General features: G+C 40.2%; 1 protein-coding gene across 15 annotated transcripts in view; it reads left to right on the forward strand.

The window, feature by feature from the left end:
- Nucleotides 1–3,836: 3,836 nt before the first annotated feature.
- LOC147354496 (zinc finger protein 665-like) overlaps nucleotides 3,837–23,733 on the forward strand; it is a 37,672-nt gene continuing 17,775 nt past the window's right edge. For 6 of the 15 annotated variants that reach the window (XR_015146472.1, XR_015146473.1, XM_086354287.1 and 3 more), the window contains exons 1-4: nucleotides 3,837–3,973; nucleotides 6,003–6,079; nucleotides 9,196–9,322; nucleotides 13,932–14,165. Coding sequence is in view for 12 of the 15 variants with exons in the window: in XM_086354287.1 (XP_086210413.1) it covers nucleotides 6,065–6,079; nucleotides 9,196–9,322; nucleotides 13,932–14,165 (376 nt within the window). In the remaining 3 variants the exon portion in view is untranslated. Of the gene's footprint in view, nucleotides 3,974–6,002; nucleotides 6,080–8,803; nucleotides 8,895–9,195; nucleotides 9,323–12,455; nucleotides 13,399–13,931; nucleotides 18,057–18,684; nucleotides 18,924–23,040; nucleotides 23,201–23,566; nucleotides 23,614–23,733 lie in introns of those variants that run through there. The other 9 variants (XM_086354278.1, XM_086354281.1, XM_086354279.1 and 6 more) reach the window with 7 other exon arrangements.

Here is a 23,733-nt window from a genome sequence, read left to right on the forward strand (position 1 = left end):
TCAGGTGGTGTGGTATTCCCATCTATTGAAGAATTTTCTACAGTTTGTTGTGATCCACACAGACAAAGGCTTTGGCATAGTCAATAAAGCAGAAGTAGATGTTTTTCTGGAACTCTTTAGCTTTTTCAGTGATCCAACGGATGTTGGCAATTTGATCTCTGGTTCCTCTTTTTCTAAATCCAGCCTGAACATCTGGAAGTTCATGGTTCACATCCTGTTGAAGCCTGGCTTGGAGAATTTTGAGCATTACTTTGCTAGCGTGTGAGAGGAGTGGAATTCCACTCCAGTATTCTGGCCTGGAGAATTTCATGGACTTCTTATCAAAGACAGAGCAGAAAGGAAACAAATCTATAAGTTGAAAAGCCCTGAGGTACTAATTTTAGCTTCTCATTTGCATCATTGGGCAAAGTGGCCATGTGGCACATGGAATATCATACTTTCAAGATAAACATCAGAGAAAGTTGACAAATCTGTTCCTAACATCTTTTCCCATGACCTTTCTCTGTTCTTGAGGTAGAAATATGAAATTCAGAAATTCTCATTTCTTATTAAAATTATGGTGATCGTTTAAGACAACTAGCTTATATTTGGAAAAAACGTGAGATTTTCGTTTCCATAAAAATTAGACAAAATCTGAAAATTAAAAGGGTTTTGCCTCTTAGCATTCACCCTTCTTAGTCATAGAAAAGTCATGTTGCTGCAAGAAATGTGAAGACTAAGTGCTCACACTCACAGAGGTAGAAAGAACAGAGGATCCATCCTCCCACCACCCAGCACATTCTGGACTTCTTTTTAAGTGAGAATGATAAACCTACTTCATTTACTGAAGTCACTCAGTGTGTCCGGCTCTTTGTGACCCCATGGACTATAGCCTGCCAGGCTCCTCCATCCATGGGATTTTCCAGGCAAGAATACTGGAGTGGGTTGCCATTTCCTTCTCCAGGGGATCTTCCTGACCCAGGGATCAAACCCAAGCCTCCCGCACTGCAGGCAGACTCTTTACTGTCTGAGTCACCAGGGAAGTCCCTAAAAAATTAATACTGGAGTGGGTAGCCTTTCCCTTCTCCAGGGGACCTTCCCAACCCAGGCCTCCTGCATTGCAGGCGGATTCTTCACCAGCTAAGCCACCCGGGAAGCCCTGGTTTTATTTTTTGATAGGAGTATAATGGAGAAATGGAGCCTTTCAGAACCAGAACTTAAAAATTTGTGGCCTGTGAAAGCTTCATGAAAACATATCTTTGTTGATGAGTTAGATGTCGACCACACGTTGCCTAAAAATCACAATGTGTGAACAAAGTAAAGCAGGAGAATGTATGACAAATGTTCAGAAAAATGGTTGAAATGTTACCCGAGTAAAGAATCAGCTGCCACAAATATTACATGTTTCGGATTTTGTTGTTGTTGTTGTTTTCATTTGGTCATGCCCGAAGGTATCTTACTTCCCTGACCAGGATCTGACCATCCAACCTACACCCTCTGCATTGTAAGTGTGGATTCTTATCTACTGGACTGCCTCAGAAGTCCCAGATATTATAGGTTTACTTGAGAATTTGATATCCTGATTTATGAGAACCGTCTTTGCACTGATAGAGTGCACTCATTTATTGTCACTCTAGAATGATTTCAACCATGGACGATCTATCAAGAAGCAAAATCAATGCACTGCCTTTATGTAGCTCATATTTTATATTGGTAGGTCGCAATAATTAAATGCGATAAGATGGTGGGACTTCCCTGTGGTGGTCCAGTGGTTAAGACTCTGCACTTCCAATGCAGGGGACATAGCTTCCATTCTTTGTTGGGGAACTAAGATTGCCACATGCCTCAGAGGGGTCAAAAATAAACATTAAAAATTGTCTTAGAAAAAATTAACTGAAAGAGTCATGAGCCAAAGGATGGCATGGCCTCTGAAACCCACGAAAGTAAACAAAACAAAACAAAACAATTCTTACCTGGATAGTGCTTTAAGTCGTTTTATAATTCTGGACTCCAGAATTCAAAAGAATAAATCCGTTTTGTTTTCAAGCAGTCAGTTTGTGGTAATTTGTTACAACACCAATAGGAAATTTAATGAAATGGTGTATGTAGAAAATCAAAAGGATTTTGATACAAAATATTCAAGGGAAGGTATGATTTTCAAGATGTCAGAACACAAAAACAATATACAAAATGCATTGAAATTTTGTTGTTTAGTTGCTAATTTGTGTCCAGCTCTTTGCAACCCCATGGACTGTAGCCCCCCAGGCTCCTCCGTCCATGGGAGTGCTGAGGCAAGAATACTGGATTGGGTTGTAATTTCTTTTTCCAGGGGATTTTTCCCACCCAGGTATCAAACCCAAGTCTCTTCCACCCACTGCATTATTAGGCATATTTTTTACCACTAGTGCCACCTGGGAAGCCCCCAAATGCTAATATCTCTATGTAAACATCATGTCAATTGATTGCCATTTTTTCTATGGATGAAACCTTCCACCTGTAGGGATGTGGGAAAATCAACTTTGTAAGTAGATGTTTAATGACATGTTGCCATCAAAATATTGAGGGTAGATATGAAGTTATCAGATGGTTGATAATCTAGTTTTGCTTTCTTTAGGGTTTATATTAAACAGAATATACTTCCCAAATAAATGCCCTCAGAAATACAGCAAAGTTAATATTCTTTAGATGAAAATAAATCCCAATGTTTTCTGAATACTGTATATTTTACAGGCTCTGTTAACCAGATTTGATAGAACTCTCAGCAATAGAACACCAAGATATAAAATACATTACGGCTTAAGAAGAAAAGGTAAATATTAATTACTCTCAGAGTGAACATATAATGAACTTGATATTGCATTATATTTACTTATGATTGGCTTAATTATATTATGATGTAAACAAGCTTTTCTCAAAAGCATTTGAGTGTGGAACACAATAACTATTTTACCAAATAAAGCAGTTCTCATCAGAAGAAAAAAAATTTCCCTTATTTCCATTTCTCTGTTTATCTTATCTATCTTAAATGATGGATGCTAGTTAAACATATTGTGGTAATCATTTCACAATATAGGGAAATCAGACTATTTTGCTGTATACCTTAAACTTATACAATCATGTATGTGATTGCATGAAGAGCTGTTTATATAGCTCTTATATGTCACTGTAGAGTTGGTTTTAAAGAGGGAAATAATTAAAACACATTAGCAAAAAGAGAAGCAATAAAATTTAAAACAATTTAAAAAGAATATTGCTCTTTTTAAAGCCATGGTTAATAGTCTAAATTATCACTTCCCTTAGTACTCCAGTATCAGATCCCAGATCTTCTCCTTGTCTCTGGAACTAAACAGTGTTTAGTTTGGCCTCTGCAGTGAGAGATAGGAGTACAGAAGCTGTTCTGCATTATGAAATAGACCATACAATGTAGGGAAAGTTTTGTATTTCTCATTCTAGTGTGTAATAGAGAGACAAGTTCAGTTCTTGTTTCCTTAAACTGCTTAAATTAATTCTAACTGCACAAAATGCTCCCGCATCCAGCTACTGTCCTATGTCAACTACTCTGGGAGACCCACATTTCCAGAACCCTTAATTGTCTTTAAGGCCTCACTGGCAGGGCAGGAGAGCAGCTTGCTTGCAAAAACAATACCTTTTATTTAAACCGTTTTCAACTTGTTCAGAGGGAACAAGTTGAAAGTTATGTTACCTTTGGACATAACTGGCCCATAGAAATGCGAACTTTACCTTAAAATTGTTACTCTCTGAAACTTCAAATAAGCCGGTCAAGGAAGGGACCTTGAGACCCACCCTCTTTTCCACCACCCCTTTTTCCGCCCTCGGGTGGTCCAGGCTCAGACCTGGACTCCCCGCCCACCGCCCCGTCGCTAGCGCTCCGCCCAGGCCCCGCCCAGGAAGCACCGCCTCTTCGCCTCGCGCACGCGCAGTTCTCTGCAGACCCGGAAACGGAATGCTTGGGACGAAGGTCACTCTGCAGAGCGTAAGTTTCTCTTTTCTAGCTTATATCTGTGCTTTGCGGTTCTTTGACTCCATCTTCAGGGTTTTGGAGTCACTGCGGTCTTTAAATTCCCTCTCACGCCCCCACTTGCCATGTAAACCGAGACGTGTGTTAAGAGTTCGCAGGCCGTTTCCCTTTGGGTTTTCAATTTCTCTGGGGCCAGTACCGAAGCCCTTGGCTTTTCTGCTTTCGGTCCACGTAAACACTGCCTTTCGCCACATTTTCCTGCTTAAAACCCTTTACTATCTCTGCCTTCCGCCTCATGTAAAGTAAAGTCTTCGTCCTTGAGGTGGACTCGCGCCCCCCACCCCCCCCACGCCCCCCAGCCTCGCCCTCTCGGCCCCTGGAGGCCGCGCCGGCCGCCCCGCTCCCGGAGAGGCCGCGTCCTTTCCCGATGCCGGGATTCTGGAGAGTCAGCCCCGTTCCTAAGACCCCCTCGCTCGCAGCCCCTCAGTCCTCGCGTCTCCTCAGACCCGTCCTTCTGCTCGTCAAGGCCCCTCTCCTGGTCCGCCCTAACCCAGGGTAGACGTGGTGACGTGGGCCATCCCTGTGACGCCCAGTGTTCTTCGGTCCAGAGTTCCAAACGGTCTTTTTCAGTCCGCGGGCGTCTTATTCAGTCGCCATCCTCGTAAATGCAGGGGCGAGGAGGATCAGGAGAAGCAGACCGAGAGAGCGACTGAGACAGAAAAATTGAGAAGGATAAAGATTGAGGGAGAACCAGTGGGAACAGACCGGGACTTGTAAATAGTAAAGTGAAAGTGATTACGCCTTGAAAGCAGAAAGTGAATAAAATCGAAAATTAAGTTAAAAATGCCAGATCTCCAGGAATTGGATAGTGACATAGGGAGAGGGGCTCTAGATCTACTGGTAGGAGGGTGGCAGCAATGATGAGGCCCTTCACACAGTTTGGGAGAGGATAAAAGGTGGAACCATAGCCTTCAGAGCATCATGGTGATTGGGAGAGGAGAGGAAAATTATTGACTGCAAGAGCGAAGGGAGAGAGAGCAGGAAGGAAGCATCACCACCTGGGGTGCCCGAGAGTGGGGAGGAAAGGAGTGTAACAGAGAAGGGGTGTAACTGAAGGGCACAGAGGAAGCAGAGAAGGGGGAAGAAAGAGGCAGAAATATATAGAGATGTAGGGCAGTCAGAAAGGTTAGAGAGAAGGAGCATCAAGAGAGGGAATGATTTGCAGAGTGGAGTGAGACAGGTGTGAGAAAATAGGGGGCCAGGAACAGCAGAAAAGTAGAGGGGAACAAAAAGACAAAGATACAGAAATAGGGAGACAGGAGAATAATATGTGGAAACACATGGTGTAGGTAGACACAATTGTCACACTAAGTGAAGTAAATCAGACAGACACACATGATATCACTTTATCAGTTCAGTTGCTCAGTTGTGTCTGACTCTTTGCGACCCCATGAATCACAGCACGCCAGGCCTCCCTAACCATCACCAACTCCCGGAGTTCATTCATATGTGGAATCTAAAAAAAATGGTACAAATGAACTTATTTACAAAGCAGAACTAGATTCGCAGACCCTGAAAACAAACTTGTGGTTCCCAAACATGGAAGGAGGAGGAGGGATAAATTAGAAGTTGGGAAGAACATACACACTACTATATATAGAATAATTAAACAAGACCTGCTGTATAGTGCAGGGAACTATATTCAATATCTTATAATAACCTCTGGTGGAAAATAATCTGAAAAAATATATATTTGGTGAAAAAAAGGATACCCTACACTATTTGATCTTCAAAGATCTATCAAGCACTGAAAAAAAATGTAGGAACTGACTTGTTGATCTCTCTGTAGGAGTTGACTGTTCTGAGTCCCTCCTGAGACAGTGTGCAGCAGAAGACTGTCTGTTCCACATGGCGGGGTCTTCCGTGTGTGTGTGTGTGTGTGTGTTTGTGTGTGTGTGTGTGTGTGTGTGTATGTATGTGTTTGGGGCATAGGAAGGGGGTGTGTTGATTTTAAGCATTTAACTGACTATTTTCACCTTTCAAGATTGACTTCCAAAGACTCAGACTGAGGAAGAAGCCTGGAAGAGCAAAGAAAAGGAGTCAGGAATGGCTATTTCTCAGGTAAGGTCATATTCTCAATTGATTCTCAGTCTGTCCTTCCTGAAATGCCCTTCTCTGGATTCGCTAATCGTGTCCGACTCTGAAGTGTCCTGTCTGACTCCTATACATGCACACTCACCCGGGGCCTTCCCTCAGGGCCTGTCCTCTCCACTTAGATCCCGTCTCCCCATGACCCAGTGACCCGGCCCTTGTGAGGAGGCTCCCCTGGGCACTCTCCAGGGCAGGGCTTCTCACCCACGGGTTGGAGACAGGGTCTCAGTGCTGTTGGGCAGCAGGGATTGCTTAGGGCCCATCTGGATGCCCTGTCTGCTCTCCATCAACTAGGGTAAAGAAGCTGCACATGGAAGTCAGGTGTTAATATGCATTTTCACCTGGTGCATTTTTTAAAACAGACTAATTATGGCAAATATGTTCTGGCTTTTTATACTGTATTAGAAGCTAATGCAAGTGGCTCAGTGGGTAAAGAATCTGCCTGCAATGCAGGAGATGCAGGCAGACGCAAGTTTAATCCCTGGGTAAGGAAGATCCCCTGGAGAAGGAAATGGCAACCCACTCCAGTATTCTTGGCTGGAGAATCCCATGGACAGAGGAGCCTGGCAGGCTACAGTCCATAGGGTTGCAAAGAGTCAGACACAACTGAAGTGACTGGGCAGAAGCTAAATGGGTATATTGATGATTTAAAAATCATGATGATTGGGAATGGAATGAAAAGTTCAGAGATATCAGTGATACAGAGTGTTTCATTCCTTTGATTTTAAACTATGAAATCAATCTCTGAAACATGGAGATTCTTAATCCATTTTCATCATCTCCATTCCTTGGAGGTTAGCTTTTCACTGTGTTGATTGCCTCCTTTGACACATAGAAGTTTCTCATTTTGATACAGGTGAGGTTCCAGCTTTATACTTTTATTGGTAGATACCCAGTTTCCCAGCACCATTTATTACTGAGACTGTCTTCCTTCTATTCTATGGTCCTGGCACCACTGAAAATGCATTTTGCGTATATGCAAAATCAATTCTGAGCATTCTGTTCTCTTGCACTGCTTTATATATCTGTGTTTATGCCAGTACCACACCATCTTGATTACTTTGTAATATGTTTTGAAATCTATAAGGGTTCCTTCCTTTCTTCTTTGGCAATTTGGGATTCTTGGAGATTCCTTATGAATTTTAGTGTAATAACTTACATTTTCTACCAAAATTGCCATTTGACTTTTGATAGGGATTAGATTGAATCTATAAAACACTTTGGGTAATTTCATTTTAAGAATATTTAATCTTTCAATCCAAGAATATAGGATGTCAGTTTATTTGTATCTCCTTGTATAACTTTTAGCAATGTTTAATAGTTTTCAGTATACAAGTTTTTCACGTCTTTGTTGGATTTCTTATTAAGTGTTGTATCCTTATGGTGCTTTAGAAATAGGATTCTTTTTAAATTTTCTTTTGACATTGTTCACTGTGTATATGCTTCCCTGGTACCGTCGTCGGTAAAGAATCTTCCTGCAATGCGGGAGACCTGGATTTTATCCCTGGTTTGGAAAGATCCTCTGGAGAAGGAAATGGCAACCCACTCCAGTATTCTTGCCTGGGAAATCTCATGGACAGAGGAACCTGGTGGGCTATATAGTTCATGGGGTCACAAGACTCAGACATAACTGAGGGACTGAACACACAGACATCTAAACCACCACTACCATTATGTATAGAAATTTACCTGATTTTTGCACATGGACTTTTGTATCCTTCAACTTTTCTAGAGTTATTTTTTGATGTAACAATTTCCTTGTGAAATCTTTATTATTTTTACACATGAAAGTTGTCATCTACACAAAAAGAGATAATTTTACTTTTGCAGTTTGGATAAGTTTGATTTCTTTTTCTTGTCTAATTTCTCTGATAAGGGCTTTCTGTACTTTGGTGGATAGTAGTTCAGAAGTGTGTATCCTTGCCTTCTTTCTGATCTGAAAAGAAAAGCCTTCCAGTGGAATGTTTAAATCTTTTTTTTTTTTTTTTAAATTTTGACCAAGCCAAGCCACTTGTATGATTTTAGTTTCCCAACGAGAGATTGAATCCAGGGCCACAGCAGTGAAATCACTGAATCCTAACCGCTGGACCATCAGGGAACTCCTGTCTTTTCAAGTAATTGTGTGTTTACGTGTGTGTGTGAGTACATGGAAGTACAAGTCCATGGTTTTGATAAAAACATCATATTTCAAACCTATCTTTACACTTGAAATTATATCTTAAATATAATCCTTGACCTCAAAAATTTTTTTTGGAGTATCATGTTAATGGTTTAAATAGCAATAAGATTATTAACATCTTATGTGTCTCTGTGTGAGCCCACGTATATGATGATCTTTTATGCTCTTCCATGTTGTTCACCATGAACTTCTTTCAGATTTTCTCAATGAACCCTCTGTCAGTGTGCCTTTAATACTGTTTTTTCTCTTATTCAACTGTTTGATTCTTTAGCTTCAATTCCAGAGGCTAACCCTCTGAGTTCTGATATTGCTGTTTAGTTTCATGACCTGAGTCGTGTCTCCAAGTGTGTCTGGCACAGTATTCTCCTCTGTAAGATGGGAAGAGATCATCTCTAATGAGCTGTTATGTTTATAGCAGTTTCATACATGTAAAAAATTTATTAAGAATGAAATTTGGCATATAGGAAGTGTTCCAACACTTCGAGTCATTGCTCTTGTAATTGTCATAATTGCAGATTTTGACCTTTCTGTAAAGCCATTGTGGACTTTGTCATCTCTGAAGATCCCACTGGTGCTGTAGCTCATCTAGATATTGAATATCACATAGTATGTAAAACATAATAGGTAACATTTCTACATAGACCACCTGCTATTGAATTTTATTTCTAGGTTGTTTGTGTGTTGTCCAGAAAAAGTGAAAAACCTACATTGTATGGAGGATATCATAATCTCTATGAGAAGGGATAAGAAATTAAAATTACGGATGCATAATTTGCTCCAGATACCTTTACCTGGATCTGTCAGAATACATACTTCAATTAAACGGATCCTTACTCCTCTCTCCTCTTCTCATTTTGTGCAAAAATAACTCTCTTCATGGCCCTTTGATGAGATATTTTTGTTTCAGGAACAGTTGACCTTCAAGGATGTTGCTGTAGAATTCTCTCAGGAGGAGTGGGAATGCCTGGACCCTGCTCAGAGGGCCTTTTACATGGATGTGATGGTGGAGACCCTCAGGAACCTGATCTCTGTGGGTGAGGATCACTTCGCTTCAGAAATTGGAATCTGTCCTTGGGTATCATTGCATTTCCCTTCTGTGCCCCTTGGGAGCCCCTGTTTTGCTTGATTGATCTGAAATCCCTGTTGATTCAGACATGAAAAATTTCATGATGTGGTATCATGAGTTTAAGCTTAGCTTTTCTGCAAATGTTTAATCCATTTCATGATACATCAGGCATTGTTCCAGAGCTTAAGTATTTATAAGGCTGAGGGCAAACTTTTAAAATATCTGATTCTCTTTTTTTTCTGCCCCTGTGCTTTTGCTCCACTACTTCTTGGAAGAGAGCTCATTATCTGATTATTACACTGTTTCCTCTGCATTTAGTAGGAGGCAAGTGGTAGACCAACCTGTGATAGAGGTTTTCAGACCCGTGTTCAATGTCCTCACTCCTCACCTGAACAAAGAGCTAGAAAAGCCCCAGCTCTTCACATTTTATTCTTTTGAGAAGCAGAAATTTCTATTTCTGATCAGAATATTATTTCCATCTTGAAACAAGAAGAACAGCTCTAGCCTGTGAAGAGTGACATGAAAAGAGCAAACCACCAAGAGGATAGAAATGTATCAAAAGTCTGAGCACAGGTTAGATCTCAGAAGGGCAGAGAGGAAGTGGCAGTTTTACTGGTCTTTGGGTAACTCCACCCACGTGGGAGATTTCTTTTCAGAAAACAGGAGTTTATTTATTGAGAATGCTGAGAGCACATTTTTCTTACTCCTGGGTTATCATTCTGTTCTTCAACATGTAGAATGTATTCTTTCACCCTCTGGTGCAGCCCCACCAGAAACAAAAGCAAAGTCTTCATCATGATCTACACCCTGCCATCTGGTCCCTGTGAACTCGTTGTTGGTTGACTTTGAGCACCGTGAAGAGGGTTGCTTTAAAAGGGTCTTTTACCCCCTTTCACTTCTCTCTCTGGACTCCATTTCATTGGATGCTCAGTTTTCAGTCTATACAAATAAGAGTTGATGCTTCCAGACTCACTCCCTGGGCTTTTCTCTCTTTCATCCCCATTTGTGTTCTTAGAAGATCTAATCAGAAGATGGGAAGGCATTGACCAAAATCAAAAGCACATGCTTTTTGATTCCATGTGGCACCTTCAGGGAGCTGTTGTCTCAAGCCCTCTCCCCTTGTTTAGATTTCGCAGCCATTTCTTCTCTTCTGATTTTTGCCACACACTTCGGGGATGTGTGAAACAGGGAGGTAGATTGGGTCTCGCTTAATTTTACATGGCAAAACTACAAAGACAGTGGACAAAGAGATCCTCTTTTTTTGTTTCCTAGTTCCTCACCGGGGAAATATGTGTATCTTTCAAGCTATTGGTTTGGCATCTTGGGTTGAGTGCATGGTTTCATCTCTTCACCAAATTTTGTATTTTTTCCACTCTCTTATGGCTCTTCTATGTCTGTACCTAATCAGTATACTCTCCTGATTCCATATTCTTCTACCTTTGCATGATTTTACCTTTTGAAACTTGAGGGATTTTGTGTGTATGTGTGATTAAATAATAAATAGATTAATTATTGTATTGGCTTTCATTAGGCTCTGGGAGACATATAAAAATAACTAGCACATTTTTGCCTTCAAGTAGAAAAGTTTATAATCTTGAATGTGAAACTTGCTTTTGAAATAGATATTCCTAGAGTCTATAATTTTATCCAGTTTCATTACTATGATAATCCACTTGTAGTAGACAGCTCAGGATGGACTCTCTGTGGGGTGAATTTACTAAGAGAAAGTTTTTGATGGACAGTGCTTTTCCTTAAGTGTTTTAATATTTTCCTGCTATGTACTAAGTCACCACTTGAAGCTACTTAGTAGATTGGTCAGCATGTTGTAAGATATGAGATAGAAAGTATCATGAGAGCCTCACTGATGAGTCTTTCCCTGCTGTTTTTTTTCTTTTCTTGGCTTTGAGGACTGTCATGAAAGCCCATCTCAAGGACATGGTGTCAATCTTGTTTCCAGATACTAATGACCATCCTCTATGAGCCAGAGGAAATGATGTAGGAGTTTATTCCAGGAAAACTATATTCACATTCTCCTTTTCCTGATATTGGACCCCTGGTTTGGAGGGTCTGATGTGGGGCTTCTGTGGGAGAAACTGCGTTATGTAATTATTCTCCAGTTTGTCTGTCACCCACACAAAGTATGAGATTTGATTGTATCATGGGTCCCCCCCATCCCTCCTGTATTGTTGGGGTTCTTTCTTTATGGCTTTAGTTGCAGCAGATATTTTCTGGTAGATTTTAGTCTTTGTCAGTGATGGTCATAATGCAGATTATTGTGATTTTGGGGCTTGGGAAAGAAAGTGAGATGATTGTGCTCATGAGAGGAAGTGAGCATAGGATACGTCTGCTCCGCCATCTTGGCTGCTCTCTGGTACAGTTATATTCACCTCGATATACAATCACCAGCTGTGCTCCCACATATGCATATACCTTGTGCTCCACTCATGCTGTTTCTCATTCTGGACCTTTCTTCACATGGTACTTTTATGTGGGAAGACTTTCATTTGCTCGCTTATTTAAATCATTATTTTCATCCCAGTTTCCCCAGCACTCCTTCACTCATCGCTCCACCTTCCACATCACTCAGTATAAAAATGGTCCCTCTTTTAATGTTGTACGACTTTCTCATGACATGACCAAAATCACTATGTGCAGCTGTGAAGACTTAGAAAAACCATTTTCAGGAAGGGTGGCTAAATAACATTATTAGTTACATGGCTGACTTCTTTTGTGTCTCCCTTGGAATACTCTTTTTAAACTCCTGGTATTTGTTTTAATATTTTGTAATCTGTACTGCTGGGGTGAGCAGTCATCCTTTAGATTTAGTTCCGGTTCAAATCCTGTGTCTCTCAGTACTTTCTGTATCAATTGTGGTCATGCATAGAAATTTGTGAGTCAAACCTGTGATTTGAAAACTTGTGTTGATTTACCTCATGCCTTTTAAACCTTTAAAAACAAGCCTTTTGAAACAAATTAGTGTTCTTTGATGGCTTAGACTCTTGCATGTTTTATAATCATGATTGAAAAGTTGCTTTTAAAAACAATTATGTATTTACTTTTGGCTGTGCTGACTGTTCATTGCTTCCTGTGCTTTTCTCTAGTTGTGGAGGGCAGGGGCCACTCTAGCTGCTGTGTGCGGCCTCCTCATGTTGCGGCTTCTCTTGATGTGGAGCAGGGCTCTAAGGTGTGCAAGCTTTGGTAGTTGCAGCTTCCAGGCTCTAGAGCACAGATTCAATAGTTGTGGCACACGGACTAGTTGCTCTGAGGAATGTGGAATCTTCCTGGATCAGGGGTGAAACCCACATCTCCTGCATTGGCAGGCGGATTGTTCACCACTGAGCCACCACGGAAGCCTGAAAAGTTACTTTTTATAAATAGTTATATTAATATTCTGTCATGTTTATTATAATACTGTTTTGCATCACATCTTGTATGCTTTTCATCTCCAGTTTGTGCTAATCAACATTGTGTCTGACCCTAGTTGATAAATTTACAAATTGCTGTTTATTACATATCTTTTTAGAGCCAATGAACTGGAGAATTTTAAGTGTTCAGTGAAGGCTGGGAATGACTTTATTTATTTGCTGTTAGCTTACATAACTCTAGAATATTTTATTGGTTAACTCTTAATTGTAATTAATATATGATGGTTTTTCAGCTCTTATTATAGAGTACAACTGACATGTACCATTTGTTAATGTTGTAAAATGCATATTCTTTATGGGTACATAGCTCTATAGCAGATATTCAGAAAAATTTTTTGTGCAAAATTGTGTTAACAGATTCTTCCATTTTTGTATGCTGTGTTTTGTAATTCCATACTACCAGTTAGTTATTCATTAGATGAGTTTGTTTTGGATTATGTACATTACAGTGGATTGTGTGGTCTTTAGCATTTATTTGTATGATGTAGAATACAGAATATATGTACAGTATAATATCTTTTGTCTTCTTAATAGCGAGACCACAGTATATGTATTGTTAATTGGTATATGCTTTGGTGTCATAGTGACAAAATATTCTTTCTTTGAGAGTTAACCTACATTTGTCTAGTGTGAATGTTTTTGTCACAGGGTGTTAGAACTCAGCTGTCATTATTGTTATTGTTCTCTCTCTAAGTTGTGCTCTGACTCTTTGCAACCCTATGGACTGCAGCATGCCAGGCCTTCCTGTCCCTCAGTATCTCTTGGAGTTTGCCCAAGTTCATGTCCATTGAATCGGTGATGGTATCCAACCATGTCATACTCTCACCTTACATATAATCACTTTCTTTAGTAAAGAGTCCTATTCCTTTAGTGTTCCTAAAATTTTTAAGGTCATGATTCGGAAGTTTCATAACCTTATTGGGCATAAGTAGTAGTTTTGGTTTGTTTTATTTTATTTTGACCATGCTGTGCAACATCTTAGTTCCCTGACTAGGGATCGAACCCATCACCCTTGCAGTGGGAGCACAGAACCCTAACCACTGGATTGCCAGGCAGTTCCCTACCTTTGGTTTAATGTCATATATTCAACATTACACTTTTATTCATGAGTTGTACTGAGTAAAACACCTTATGGTTCTTTGTATCTTATAGATATCTCTCATATACATGTGGTCAAGAAATTACAACCAATAGCAAGTAGTGATAGAGGAGATGCATTCCAAACAGTGACATTGGAAAGACAAGAAAGCCCTGAAATGAAATATTTTTGCTTCACGGAAATCCAGGAAGATGACTTTGGGTGTCAGTGGAAGAATGATGAAAGAAATTACAAAGGAATGCCTGTAATATATAAGGAAAATGTAACTCACAGAAGAGATAGACAAGGTAGGTGGAATGCAGGAAAGAAGCCAATTAAAAATAGACTTGTGTTAAGCTTTCAGGATGAACTGCATATATTTAAAAAAAATATTTACAAATGTCACGAGTGTGGTAAATTCTTTAATTATGGCTCCTCCCTCAGTAGACACCTTCTAATCCATACAGGAGAGAAATTATATAAGTGTGGTGTATGTGGCAATGTTTTTCGTCTAAAGTCACACCTTGTAAGTCATTGGACAACTCACACTCGTGTGAAAACTTACAAATGTGATGAGTGTGGTAAAACCTTTAATCACGGCTCATCCCTCCGTAGACATCAGATAAGGCATACAGGAGAGAAAGTGTATAAATGTGATGTATGTAGCAAAGTCTGTAGTCAGAATTCCTCCCTTAAACGTCATCAAAGAATTCATACCGGAGAGAGACCTTACCGATGCAATGAGTGTGGCAAAACCTTTAATCGTGGCTCTCACCTCTCCACACATGAGGTGATCCATACAGGCATGAAATTATGTAAGTGTGATGTATGTGGCAAAGTCTTTAGTCAAAATTCATGCCTTAGAATTCATCGGAGAATTCACAACGGAGAGAAACCTTACAAATGTAATGAGTGTGGTAAGGTCTTCCGTCAAAATTCACATCTTGGAAGACATCAGAGAATTCATACTGGGGAGAAACCTTACAAATGTGATGATTGTGGCAAGGTCTTTAATCAGTATTCAAATCTCGCAAGTCATCAAAGAATTCATACTGGAGAGAAACCTTATAACTGTAATGTGTGTGGCAAGGTCTTCAGTCAAAATTCAAATCTTGTGAGTCATCAGAGAATTCATACTGGTGAAAAACCTTACAAATGTAATGAGTGTGGCAAATTTTTTAATCAAAGAGCATACCTTACAAAGCATCAGAGAGTTCATATTGAAGAAAAGTCTTACAAATGTAATGAGTGTGGGAAGGTCTTCAGTCGAAATTCAAATCTTGAAAGTCATCAAAGAATTCATACTGGAGAGAAACCTTTCAAATGTAATGAGTGTGGCAGGTTGTTTTCTCAAAAACCAAACCTTGGAAAGCATCAGAGAATTCACATGGGAGAGAAACCTTACAAATGTCATGAGTGTGGGGAGGTCTTCAGTCGAAATTCACTTTTTGCAGTTCATCAGAGAATACATAACGTAGAGAAGGCTTTCAGCTGTAATGAACTTGAAATGCCTTTACTGAGTTCTCAACCCTCACTAAGTATCAGATAATTTATACATGAAAGAAACTATGTAAGTGTGACATATGTGGGAAGTCTTCATTCAAAATTTACAGCGTACAATTCACTGGAGATTTCAGAGTAGGGAGAAACTAAGCAAATGCCATGAATATACCAAAGATTTTGTGCCTGCAAGCCTCATTTTCTATCACATAATCTATAGTGGAGAGAAACCTTATAAATGTACTAAGTATCTCAAAGTCTTCAGCCCAAGTTCATACCTTGAGATCTGCCAGATAATTTATACTGGAGAGAAACCTTTCAAATATAATGAGTGTGGCAAATCCTTCAGTGTCAAGCCCGAGTTACCATCAGGTGACCCATCCTGGCGAGAGACTTTAATAATACAGTGATACAACAAGGCTTTTAGCAGGTATCTACATCTTAGGCTTCATTGGAAAATTCATTCTGGATAGAAACCAGATAAATGTATTTTATTGTGGTCAGGCCTTAAGAGGAGGAATTTATTCATTCATTCATTCTCAAGATTATCTCACAAATGCCATGGATGTGAAATAGTAATCTTATTGCTCAGGTAGGACAGTTTTTATTTGTGAGTGACAGACCGCCTGGAGAACAGGGACTGAAAGTAGTAAGAGGTTTATCATTCTCATCTAACAGGAAGTCCAGAGGCTGCCATGTGGGGTGTGATGGGGTCCTCTGCCTCTGCAACCTCCATGAGTACTTAATCTTCACCTTATAGTAACATGACTGCTCTATGACTGAGAAGGCTGAAGGTTGAAGGCAAAAACCCTTTTCACTCTAAGGTTTTTGTATATTCTCCCTGGCTCACGCTCTTGTGACATGTCTAAGGACTCTGCATCAAGTTCCAGATTCTGAAGTTTTTGTTCTATAGCATTTTTCCTAAATCTCTTATAGTGTAAAGTTCCATAATTTGTTTTAGACCATTGATTAACTTTTTGCTGATGTATGACAGATGTAAAGTTTAAATGGAGAAATTTTCTTTTGTACTATGAATATTTCATTGACGAGCACATGTATGGGACCAGCCTTCCTTCATTGAGTTGCCTGGGTACCTTTGTCAAAAAGTAGTGGGAAGTACACTTGACCCTTGAACAAGGCAGGGAGTTAGGGTTTAGTCTCCTGAGCAGTTCTAAATCCATGTATAATTTAATGCTATCCTGCTATATCCATGGTTCTGCATCCTCAGATTCAACTGACCTCAGATCCTACACTGTAGTAGTGTTTATTAGGAAACAATGCCCATATAATTGAATCCACACAGCTGAAACCTGTGATGTTCAAGGGTTAATGTCCTGTGCACTGTGCTCAGTCGAGTCTAACTCTTTGTGACCCCATGGACTGTAGCCCACCAGGCTCCTCTGTCCATGGGGTTTCCCAGGCAAGAATACTGGAGTGGGTTGCCATTTCCTCCTCCAGGGCTTCTTCCCCACCCAGGGATTGAAACTGCGTCTCTTGCATCTCCTACATTGGGGGATGGATTCTTTACCCCTGTGCCATCTGGGAAAAACTGTAGTGATGGAGGGCTATTTCTTGTCTCCTCATTCTGCTCCATTGGTCTTTGCGTCTGTTATTCCACAAATCCCACACAGTATTGATTCCTGTCACTGTATTAAAAATCTTGAGATCATGTGGGGCGATTCCAACCACTGCAATATTTTTCAGGTATTTTAGCTCTTCTAGTTCTTTCGCCTCTCTCTGTTATTTTTAGAATAATCTTGTTTGAATCTACAAAAATCTTGACGGAAAATGCATTAAACTTGTATGTCACTTGGGATATTTTAATATCACTTCTTATGTTGTATCTTCCAGTCAATTAATCTGGTATGTTTTATTAACAGTTCAGTGAATATCCTATGTTTCTCTCAGGTGACCTAAATAGAAGATCGTCTTTGATTTCATTCCTTCCCATTGTAGGTTTTAAGCATAAAAGTCTTTATCTTGTTAGATTTACACATTTTTCTTCTTTTTGAGCAAACATCGTATTCTATATTTAATTTCAGTTTCCATTTGTAAATTGCATGCATATAAAATTACAATAGATTTTTGCACGTTATGTCCTGACACCTTGCAAATTATACTTTTTTCTAGAAATTTGTATAGATTCTTTTGATTCTGTACGTGCATTATTTCCTTAAATTTCCTGTTTCTACTTTTAACAAGTTATCACAAACTGAGAGACTTGAAGGAACACAAGTTTATTCTCTTATGGTTCTGGAGGTCAGAAATGGAAAATGAGCCAAAGTCCTATGTTCCAGGATGCCAGAAGCCACTTAGATCCTTTGTTTCATGGGTCCCCATTTGTATCTGGATGGCACACACTTTGAAATAATGATTTTATTCAGATGTCTTCTTGTTACATGAGCATTTTCTGAACACATTGTTTAATTTAGGGCACCCTGTCACTCCATCTTTGTACATGTACACCTTAATAGTACTTAACAGTATCATATATGATTTAATTATTGGTGACTTTCCCCTATAGAATATGCTCCTTGAAGGCAGGGTATTGATTTTATTTCCTGCTTGATATCCAGTGATTGAAACCATTTTCAACTGGCAGGTGTGTGAATGCACTTTATCAGTGCAAAGGGTTCTGTAATAGGTAGGCTCATAGAGCAGTAAGTCAAATAGTCTAATAAACATGTAATCATATTGTATTTGTGGCACCAAATTCCTTACTCTGTTACATTACACCCAAGCATTTTGAATGTTTGTCATAAATTCTCACAGTGTGATTTATTCACACATTGTGAATTTTCTCCAACATGTGCTAAACAGATCTAATTCATCAGTGAAGAAATGTCTTCATGAAGTTTTTTTACTCCACAACATTTTCTTTTTTTTTTAATTTATTTTTATTTGGAGGATAATTGCTTTACAGTGGTGTGTTGGTTTCTCCCATACAACAGCATGAATCGGCCATAAGTTTACACGTGCCCCCTCCTTCTTGAACCTCCCTCCTACCCCGTACCCCATCCCACCCCTCTAGGTTGTCACAGAGCACTGGGTTTGAGCTCCCTGTGTTATACAGCAACTTCCCATTAACTGTCTGTTTTACACATGTTAATGTATATGTTTCAGTGCTACTCTCTCAATTCATTCCATTCTCTCCTTCCCCTGCTATAATACACAATTTCAATTTAGGATTCTTTGAGTAATGCTCCATTCTACACCCATGACAAAGCAGTAATTTTTTTCTCGGGTAGGATAGTTTTTATTCGTGGGTGAGAGGCCACTTGGCAAATAGTAACTGAAACAATTAGGTTTATCATTCTCACCAAACAGGAAGCTCCAGAAGATGCCATGTGGGATGTGATGAGTGCTCTGCCCCTTCAGCCTCCATAAGCACTTAGTCTTCAGTGTCCTCACAGCAATATGGCTGCTGAAAGACCAAGAAGAGTGAAGGTTGAGAGGCAAAACACTTTTTGATTATAGATTTGGTCTCATTTTCATGAAACAATAATCCTAGTCATTATTTTCTGATATTATTGGCCATTTGCATTAAATGGGTACCATGATTTTAATAATAGATGTGAAATTTCTAATTTAATATTTCTCTCTTGAACAAAGAAAAACAAAGGGGGAAAAAGTGTTAGGGAGAGAATATATCAAAAGACTTTGTTCTTTATCCCGAGAGTACAATATTCCACATAACATATGGTGACTTTGCCTCATGTTTGAAATGCCAAGCAAAACTTTTTAGAGCCCTTATGTTTTATGAGTCAAAGATTTATTTCCTTTCTGCTCTATCTGATTCTAAATACACTTAAATAATTCACCATATTTGGGGGAGGGAGGGCGGTGCTATTCTATGTGGCTTGCAGGATCCTAGTTCCCTGACCTGGGATTGAACCTGCACTCTCAGCAGTTAAAGTGCCAATTCCTAACCACTGGACTGCCAATTTTGATATAGTTATTCTGATTCCAGTATCAGGGCAAGGAATCAAAGAACCCATTTTGAAATGCTTTTTAACCGTACCTGAATGTGAGAAATATACAGGAGGCTTGTAATTGGGAAATATTCTAACATCACTTCCAAATATATTTTAAGATTAGACTCGTATTAATTATATAGTAATGTAACTGCTATGGAGCTTCCCAGGTGTCTCAGTGGCAAAGGATTTGCCTGCCAATGCAGGAAACACAGGAGAACTGGGTCTAATGCATTGCAGGCAGGTATTAATTATTTTAATATTTATTTTTATTTATTCATTTGGCTCTGGTGGGTCTTAGTTGTGGCTTGTGGGGCCTAGTTCCCTGACCAGGGATTGAATCTGGGCCAGCTGCATTGAGAACGTAGTGTCTTAGCCACTGGACCACCAGGGAAGATTCATTCATTCCTTAATTGAGATATGGAAAGTGATACATTCAAAACAAAATAGTATCAAAATGTAAAAACAGTGTGCATATTTAAATCCCTGTCAAGCACTCTCTACTCCTGTTCTTTTCATTGAATTAACTTCAGTAATACTCTGTCTGCAGTGTTCTGAAATAAAACGAATTTTCCATAATCTATGGTAGACAACAAAGGGCTTCCTTGGTGGCTCACTGGTGAAGAATCCACCTGCCAGTGCAGGAGATGCGAGTTCAATCCCTGGGTCAGAAAGATTCCCTGGAGAAGGAAATGGCAACTTACTCTAGTTCTTGCCTGAGAAATCCCAAGGACAAAGGAGCCTGGTGGGCCTCAGTCCATGGAATCACAGGAGTAGGACATGACTTAATGACTAAACCACCATCACCACCACCATGGTAGATAACAGCTATTCCCTTTTAAAAGGGAGAGGGGATCTTCTCCTGTGGTCCAGTGGTTCAGACTTTGCCTTCGAATGCCAGTGGTACAGGCTCAATTCCTGGTCAGGGAATTAAGATCCCACATGCCATGATGTGTGGCTAAAAACCAAACAACAAAAAAAAACCCATTGTTCCCCTGCTTTTTTTTTTCTTCCACATGTAGCCCATCATGAAACACATATGAAAACCTCACTTTCACAGTGTCAAGTTCTACTCTACTTCTTGACCATCTGCTAGAATAATCTTTCATATAATCATCAATGATGGCCCTCATTTGTAACAACATATCTAGAGAAGGTGTCATGGCCACCAAAAACATGACATTTTATTTTTAAATTAATTTGTCCACATCGGGTCTTAGTTGCAGCACATGGGATCTTTTAGTTTTGGCATTTAGGATCTAGTGCCCTGACCAGGGATCGAACTCTGGCCTTCTGCACTAAGGGTTGAGTCTTAGCCACTGTACCACCAGGTGTGTGTGTTGTGTGTTAGTCGTTTAGTCATATCCAAATCTTTCCAACCCCATGGATTGCAGCCCACCAGGCTTCTCTGTCCATGGGATTCTCCAGACAAGAATACTGGAGTAGGTTGCCATTCCCTTCTCCAGGGGATCTTCCCAACCCAGGGATCAAACCCAGGTCTCCCACATTACAGGCAGATTCTTTACCATTTGAGCCAGGGAAGCACATCAGGGAGGTCCCCAAAGCATATTTTAGGTATTTTTACATATGTACTCTGGCTGTCCCCATGCTTTCAAATTTATACCATCTTCTTAAAATCAGTGTCCTAGTTTTTCCTGGTCTCATAGATATGAATAAACCCCACCTAATGAAATAGGTGGGGTTTAATCTTACCCGTCTTTTCCTGAGACTATCATGGTGACAAATGAAAGGCAGATAATGGAACAATAACATCAACAGATTTCAAACTTCAGGTTGTAGGTCATTAACAATGGACCCTTTTCACGAGACCTCAGATAATTGAGTAAACAATGTACCATCTGCAGATAATTAGATCTTTCCACAGATGTCTGATCCTTTGACAGGTATCAACTCATGGATTTTAAAAAATTTTAACTTTTAATTCTCTGTAGAATTTAACATCTGAGATTGGTTATTTCAAACCTAATAGACTGAGTTTCCTCCCACTGTAAGTTTTCTTATATGTAAGTTCATTGAGAGGATTGTGTGAAGATTTATCTCCCCATTACATTTGTCATGTTTCTGTCTAGTGTGAATTCCTTGTGAAGTATCCTGAGTAATTGCTGTAAAGTCTTAACATTCTTGTATGGTTTCTATATTATATTAACTCTTTCAAGACCACAAAGGCATATATATTTTTATAAAGTTGATCACATTCAGTACATTTGTCAAGTTTCTCCCTAGAAAGAATTGTGTTATTTTCTACCAGGCTTAAAATTTGGATCAGCTTTGTCATGCATTTGTGTGGTTTTCCTCAAAAGTCTTTATTCTGATATCAAGTGAGGTGACTGCCCTGGTTATGGGCCTTGCCACCTATATTAATTAGTTTAGTATGGTGTCTCTCCACAATGGAACATCTTTTTAATTTTAGTTGAAACATATTGCTGTACAATTTTTGTTTCAGGTATAATGTTTAATGTTTAATTTTTGCATACATTATGAAATGACCACCACAGTAAGTCTAGTAGCCATCTGTGCCCAAACAAAATTCTCACCATATTATTGACCCTATTATTTATGCTGTATATTATACATGCTCCTGACTTACTTATTGTGTAATTGTCAATGTGCCCATTTTAAACTCCTTCACATAATTCACTCCTCTACCCCATTCTGTAAATCACGTATTTTTTCTGTGTCTGTTTTCACTGTATTTTGCAATTTTTTCTCTTTTAGATTCTATAGATAAGTAAAACCATGTGGTATTTGTCTTTGACTTTTTTTTCACTTAGCTTAGTACCTTCCATGTTGTTGCAAATGGAAATATTTCTTTATTTTAGGGAATTCCCTGGCAGTCCAATGGCTGATACTCAGTGCTTGCATTGCCAGGGCCTGGGTTCAATCCCTGGTCAAGGAACTAAGATGCCCCAGGCTGCACAGTCCAGCCAAAAAAAAGAAAGATTTTATGCCTGAGTGATAGTCCATTCTATATATATACACACACACCACATTTTCACTATCCGTTCATTCATTCTTGATGCTCAACCCAGTCTTCACATTAGATCAAAGAAGCACTTTGTAAATACATGTTTGTGCCCTGACCAGAGTCCCTTTCAAATAAATGGGGTGAGAACCAACGTTAATTATATTTAAGGTTCCCCAGGTGATTCCAATCTGAATCCTTCATTGAGCTTCAGGACTCTGAGTCCTCCTATTCCTGAGGGCTGAGATCTGGGCTGAGCAGGGGTGTTCTACTCTGGGTAGGGATGGACCAGGGCCTGGTCTGTGACCTGAAGGGGACTGTCGTCTCTTCTGAGGTGCCCACTGCTGCTGTGTATGTGAGGGCCTCACCAGGAAGGGAGTAAGATCTGATGGAAAGTGTGGGAAAATGCTGTGTTGTTCTCTGTGTAGTTTACTGTCCCGAGTCCCAAAGATTTCAAAGACAAAAACAAATGGTTATAGAGTTGTAAGGCAAAATACTATTTTTAGTAGTATTTTACTCGTTTATCTTATTTGGGAATGATCTAGATATTTATAAACTACATATAATTTATCAAACATGTAAAGTTTCCTGTTGTCAACGAGTTGGGGAAAGATATTTAAAAAGTTTACCTGGAACCTTTTATCTCATATACATTCAGTTAATTGGACATGTAAGCAAACTGCTGGAAAAAACAACTTTTTACTGTAACCGTTTTCAACTTGTTAGGATACTGTATCACTCTAACTGGCCCAGCTTTCACCTTGAAACTGTAAAGAATCCGCCGCCCACTGCGGGAGACGTGGGTTCATCCCTGGTCGGGAAGATCCCACGTGCCTTGGGACAACGAAGTCCGTGAGCCACAACTACTGCCCGTGCTCTGGAGCCAGGGAGCTTCAAATACTGAAGCCTGTGTGCCCCAGAGCCTGTGCTCTTGGCAAGAGACGCCACCGAAATGAGAAGCCCACACACTAGAGTAGTCCTCTGCTCACTGCAGTTAGAGAAGCGCCCAGGCAGCAAGGAGGACCCAGCATCGGCCCCCCCCCCCCCACCCCCACCCCCCAAAGTGGGACAATACATTTAAAAAAAGCAATTTCAAATTAATAGGATCAGCCTCCCACTCCCCGCCCCCTGCTCTGCGCCTGCCCTGCCTCCCAGCACTCCCGGCGGGCTCCGGGGTCTCTCCAGGCACCTAGCGCTCCGCCAAGGCCCCGCCCCCGGAAACCCCTCTCTGGCCCCTCTGGCGCCGTCCTTTACGAAACCGGAAGCGGACTCCGAGGAGAGATGGTCATCCCGCTGAGAGTAAGTTGCTCGTGGGTAGAGTAACTGTGCGGCGGTGGCGGCGGGGGTCCTCCTTCCAACTCCATCCTCACGACGTGGGGGTTGGCACGGGCCTAAAATCTCAGCACCCGCCTCTCCGCC

Source organism: Bos grunniens, chromosome 18 (assembly GCF_055505025.1).
Source record: "Bos grunniens cultivar Pamir isolate PY7600 chromosome 18, Bosgru_T2T1.0, whole genome shotgun sequence".
NCBI classification, from domain to species: domain Eukaryota; kingdom Metazoa; phylum Chordata; class Mammalia; order Artiodactyla; family Bovidae; genus Bos; species Bos grunniens.